The sequence below is a fragment of the Limulus polyphemus genome, unplaced genomic scaffold (genome assembly GCF_000517525.1).
Source record: "Limulus polyphemus unplaced genomic scaffold, Limulus_polyphemus-2.1.2 Scaffold566, whole genome shotgun sequence".
NCBI classification, from domain to species: Eukaryota; Metazoa; Arthropoda; class Merostomata; order Xiphosura; family Limulidae; genus Limulus; species Limulus polyphemus.
Window position 1 is genome coordinate 293330 of NW_013666176.1, and position 5263 is coordinate 298592.

The window sequence follows — 5263 nt, forward strand, 5'->3', positions numbered from 1 at the left end:
TTTTACATTCAAGATATCCTTTTCAAGCACTGAAATTTATAAATCAAAATAGTTATTAATTTTGTCAGTTTACTAAATGATACAATGATTCTCTTTTCTGTGTTCTAGAGCCAGTTTTTGTAAGGGGATAGTAAAACAAATCTGTTCAATATGGCATAGAGTTGGTAATGTTATAAGCTGCGATTTAAATGCCAAAGTTAGCAAAATATTGGAAAAAACCTTTAGGCCTAAGAATTATTTTTTTTAAAACCAGTTAACTGTAGATATGTTTTCTTTCCTCTTACTTTTCTACTGTGGCTTGAAACTAGAGATGTTTAAATATAGCATTTCAGATCTATTATTTGTTTCCCACAAGTCACTACTCAGTAAGCTTTCCATTCAGTACTAGAACTCATCAGTTGGGCTGGATGATGAGACAAAAAGATCATATAAAATACTCTTTATATTTGTAGTACAATTCTTGAAAAGTTATGGTTTAATACACACACATTTGATTTTGAGTTGCAATGGACAAACTAAGAGGGATGTTGGGGAAAAAATCTTCAGTTAACTGATTTTTTATAACAACTCTTAGACCTATGAGTTTTTCAATAATTCATCAGCTTTCAACATTTAAACTGTAATTGTTATTGTGAAAATGCAATAGTACATAACCTGGCATTATACCTTGCATCACACACAGTGAAAGTGTAAAACTGGAGTTTTAACATCCCTGGCATCTGAGTCAAGTCAGTGACAACTCATGTTGGTACTTGTGTCATCATAATCATAACTGAAGTCATTATTAATTGTAAATTGGGAAAAACATTAGAGAAATCATCTAGTTTTGAGTAATTTATTCATTATACTATAAAGAAATTAAAATTAAAATAATTCAACTTTTCCAAAACAAATTCCTGTAATATTTTGGAAATTTGCCTCAAATATCTGAAAATGCGTGCGAGGAAAAGTTAGAAAATATATGATTTTTTTCCTTTTTTCTATTTTCGAATCATTGTTTTTTGTTGTTAAGCACACAGCTGCATGATGGGCTATCAGTGCTGTGCCCAACATAGGAATCAAACCTTAAATTTTAGCATTCATGCTCATGAGTGCCTCCAGGAAGGGGCAAAAGAGGGCATTGCCCCCTTACATTTCACAAAAAATTGCACGTATTATGATGTAAACTTAACATCATAGTTAAACTAAATATTTTAGTAATTTTTATCAAAAGTATAAATTTGTGTTTGCGTTTAAGCACATGTAACATATATTCTTTTAGTCTGTTGACGTACACTGTAAAAGATGACCTCCTACATACGTGTTTTGCCCACCCCCCCCAGGAAATATTTCTGTGGGCATCCGTGTTCGATCTTACCAGTTGAGCGACCACGAATCTTTTCAAATCATATTACTTTCTTTATTAAAACAAAATCATACCATCAGTTACCAGTAGTTGTAAAGGTCCCTATAAATAAGTTACTACCTAAAATCAAACTTACACCTTTACCGGGTTAAAGATTATAAATCAAATAAAAGAACCTGTAAATTAATTGTTGACCTATGGGTGAACTTCTTTACTGAACAATTTTCAATTTTTCTTTCAATGTTCCAAAGTCATGCACCAAGGCTTATGAATACATGGGTTTCATCATGGAAAAGGAACAGAGCTACAAAGATGCTTCTCAACATTACGAAGTGGCTTGGAAACAGAGTAATAAGGCAAACCCTGTCATTGGTAAGTTGGGAAAGTAAATCTTACACAATTATTCCCATGAAAACATTTAAAAATTATTATGTACTAATATCAGTATAAGAACCTAATACTAGGTCTTTTCCCTCTCGAACAATGTATTTGATGTGAACCTACTTATAAGTAGTATTTTACTTAATGTAAAATTTCTAATCGTGTTCAGTGACTCGAAAAACAAATTTTGAGTTGGAATTTTAATCAGAATTGTTTTTGATTTTGTTGTGCGAGACAAGATATCTTCAGAATTTAGGAACATATTTGCACCAATTTTTTTTCTTCATTACATTAGGTTGTTCAATAAATCTACATACATGCTAGATACAGTAAACTTCTTTTTTTTAAGGCTACAAGCTTGCATTTAACTACATGAAGGCAAAACGTTACGTGGATGCTATCGAAATCAGCCATGCTGTAAGTACATGTATTCATATACTGACTGTGACATTACGTAAATGTCTTTTTTTCTTGCTAAACTTGCGTATAACTATTTCTTCTATGTTTAATACAATGTTACTGATATTAAAAAGACAAGGTGAACAACCAGCTGGCGTAGCTTTGTTTCCCAATTATATTCAGCTTCACGCAACAATTTAATTTTAATGTATTTTTACCAGTTTACTAAAAAATAGTGGAGAAATTTTATGTGGGTTATTTTTTTACCATTATAAGTTAACTGAAATTAGAAATTAATGGTACATAAACTATACATGTTTTAGGACCAATATGTAGTTTTTTTAGGGGTGTGTGCTTATGAACCTTTATGGTGACGTATAACTTTACACATAAGGATATTTAATCCCATTTAAAATCTCTGAACGTTACACGTTTTTTATTGTTGTTTTTTTACAAGAATTGCTATTGACATTTGACTACAAGCATTTTGATTCAATGAAATGTGTAAATTAACATAAAAAAATCTTAAATGGGTACCACAGTATTTATATTGATCTAATTAATGTGCTACATGAAAATGTGTGAAAAAATTAAGGCAGGAGAATTTGTTTTTAATATCAATTTCTGTATAATTATAATGACCACAAGATATAGTCAGACCAAAAGTCATTGTTAAGCTTATCTTACTTATGTTCTTTAGTTGATTTTCCAGTTTAGCAGGGCTTTTTTTTTACACATGTTTATTCGCCTATACAAAACTAAATCATATTTGGTAAATTTACAAAGTGGACCTCATCAGAAATGTTATTACAGTTGCTCAAGAACCTTTATTTCCTGCCTGGTTGTCCTTAGGTGGCTAAAGCATGTGCAGTGTTTAGTCATGTAAAGTGAGCTCATGCTATATGATAAACACAATCTGCCAATGGCATATACAGGCCTGGCCTGCTTGTCATCCCCCTCCCCCAATTTTGAAAATAAAATCGCAATAATTGCAAAAATTGGATCTTTGAGGAGGAAAGAATGTAGCGAAATTTCATATTAAATTCAAAAAATAAGTTAAAAAGCAATAACAACAACATCTATCAAACAGTATAACAAATGTAATTGGCCCATTTAACCCCCTACCAGGGAAGTCCCGAAAATTCCTTGTTTACATTCAGAATCATCACGCCTCCCTGTTTTCAAAATCCTGGATCCGCCACTGTCTGCTGTGTTGTTTATAAAATATCCTGACGCATTATTGACATAATGCAAAGTAGAATAGTAATTTATTCTACTAAATCTGCTCTTTATGGAATTAATAATTAATAAATTTTGTATAGTTTGTTATCAAAAAAGAAAAATGAATTCATAGTCAAGAGTTCTTAAGTTGTAATATATTACTCACTGTGATGACTTGACCAGTAATAATGAGCTAGTTAACAGAAAAAAACCGGGTTAAGCACTCTTAGTTTGTTTATTTTTGTCCAACCCGCTTTATCTTTAATAAATGTGTTGCTTTATCCTATTTCTATTTCCATTTTATAAATACAAGTGAGCTTTTGTTTTAATTTGAATCCACAGTTATTTCCTTAATGAGTTTTTATTACTGTATGTTTGTTTACCTAACCAACATTTTATAAACACAATAAGCCAAATGACCATGATGGAGACACCCCTGTGGTTAAGGCATAGCCAGGCAGCCGTTCAGCAGCACCCACCACCTGAAGTGCGTACTTGTTAATGATTAGAGTGATTGACTGTTACTCTCATAGAATAATCACAGCTGAAAGTACAAAGCATGTTTGGTAGCACCAAATCTCAAACCCGAGACCATTGAATTCCCAGTCCTATACGTTAAACACTAAGCCATGTTCAGGTCTTGCTATTTTCAAAATGAATTGAAAAGTTCTGAGAAGCCTTAAACTGACTCAAGGCAGTAATTTTTTCACAGTTGATCCAAATTTGTTTTGTTTTGTTATAAAAAGAATATATATGTCTTACAGTGTAGTTTTATTTATTTTACAAGTAAATAAAAAGAAATGCCATGTAACAATCCCACATTATGGCATAAATTGTTTACATGAAAAGATTGTATTAATTCATATTGATTCTAACCAGTAGTGTGTTTCCTTTTTGCAGGTTCTGGCTAAGTTCCCCAACTATCCTAAGATTCGAAAAGATATACTAGAAAAATCCCGATCAAACTTACGAGCTTAAAATACTGAAAATTATTGTGATGTAAAAAGACTCAAATTCCTCAACGGATTCCGTCCTGTGTATGAAGTTATTATATTGTAAAAATCATTTATAAATGTGTAAGTCAATGTTCTATTATAATTAAGGATTGTCTATGGTGCAATCTTTTCAACCTTTAAAATTATGGAGATTGTTTTATTGTAGTTTTTTTTTTCCACCTAAATCTCTGTAACTATGAAACATGATCTAATATGTGATAAATGAGTTTAGCACTGTTTGATACTGTAATATGACAAAAAGTACACTAGTAAGGTTTATAATTTCTTTTAACTTTCAAAATATACATACTCGGTTTTATGAATGGCATTGACTGCAAATTATTATAAGTTAAACAGATAGAACTGTCACTGATTGAAGGAGTCATAAGACCAGGTGAAATGGCTTTAAACTTCACATTAAAAGTTTTGCTTTTTATTTTCTCCCATGGCAACAATTGAGTCACCTTCGTTTTATAGCTAGTTCAGTCACCTGGAAAACAGTATCATTACATAGTCGGTTTACAAACTCCCGACATAAACCAATCAAATCACCATGGCAACAATTGAATCACCTTCATTTTATAGCTAGTTCAGTCACCTGGAAAACAGTATCATTACATAGTTGGTTTACAAACTCCCGACATAAACCGATCAAATCACCATGGCAACAATTTAGTCACCTTCGTTTTATAGCTAGTTCAGTCACCTGGAAAACAGTATCATTACATAGTTGGTTTACAAACTCCCAACATAAACCAATCAAATCACCAAGACACTAAACACTTATCCATATTCTCCCAACTTGTCATGCATAATGTAGGCATAAGCCAATCAGCATGCTCAATCCAATCTCCCCAATAGGATTGTGTCAGTATCAAAGCAAAGAAAAGCCCCCCAGTGGCACAGCGGTATGTCTGCAGAC

The 5263-nt window shown here is 32.0% G+C and overlaps 1 protein-coding gene across 1 annotated transcript in view; it reads left to right on the forward strand.

The window, feature by feature from the left end:
- The window catches only part of LOC106459134 (tetratricopeptide repeat protein 21B-like), a 48273-nt gene extending 43124 nt beyond the window's left edge, over positions 1 to 5149 (forward strand). Inside the window, exons 36-38 of the mRNA XM_022385575.1 lie at positions 1597 to 1717; positions 2076 to 2143; positions 4247 to 5149. Coding sequence (XP_022241283.1) covers positions 1597 to 1717; positions 2076 to 2143; positions 4247 to 4324 — 267 coding nt within the window. The 3' untranslated portion in view covers positions 4325 to 5149. The remainder of the gene's footprint in view (positions 1 to 1596; positions 1718 to 2075; positions 2144 to 4246) is intronic.
- Positions 5150 to 5263: the final 114 nt, after the last annotated feature.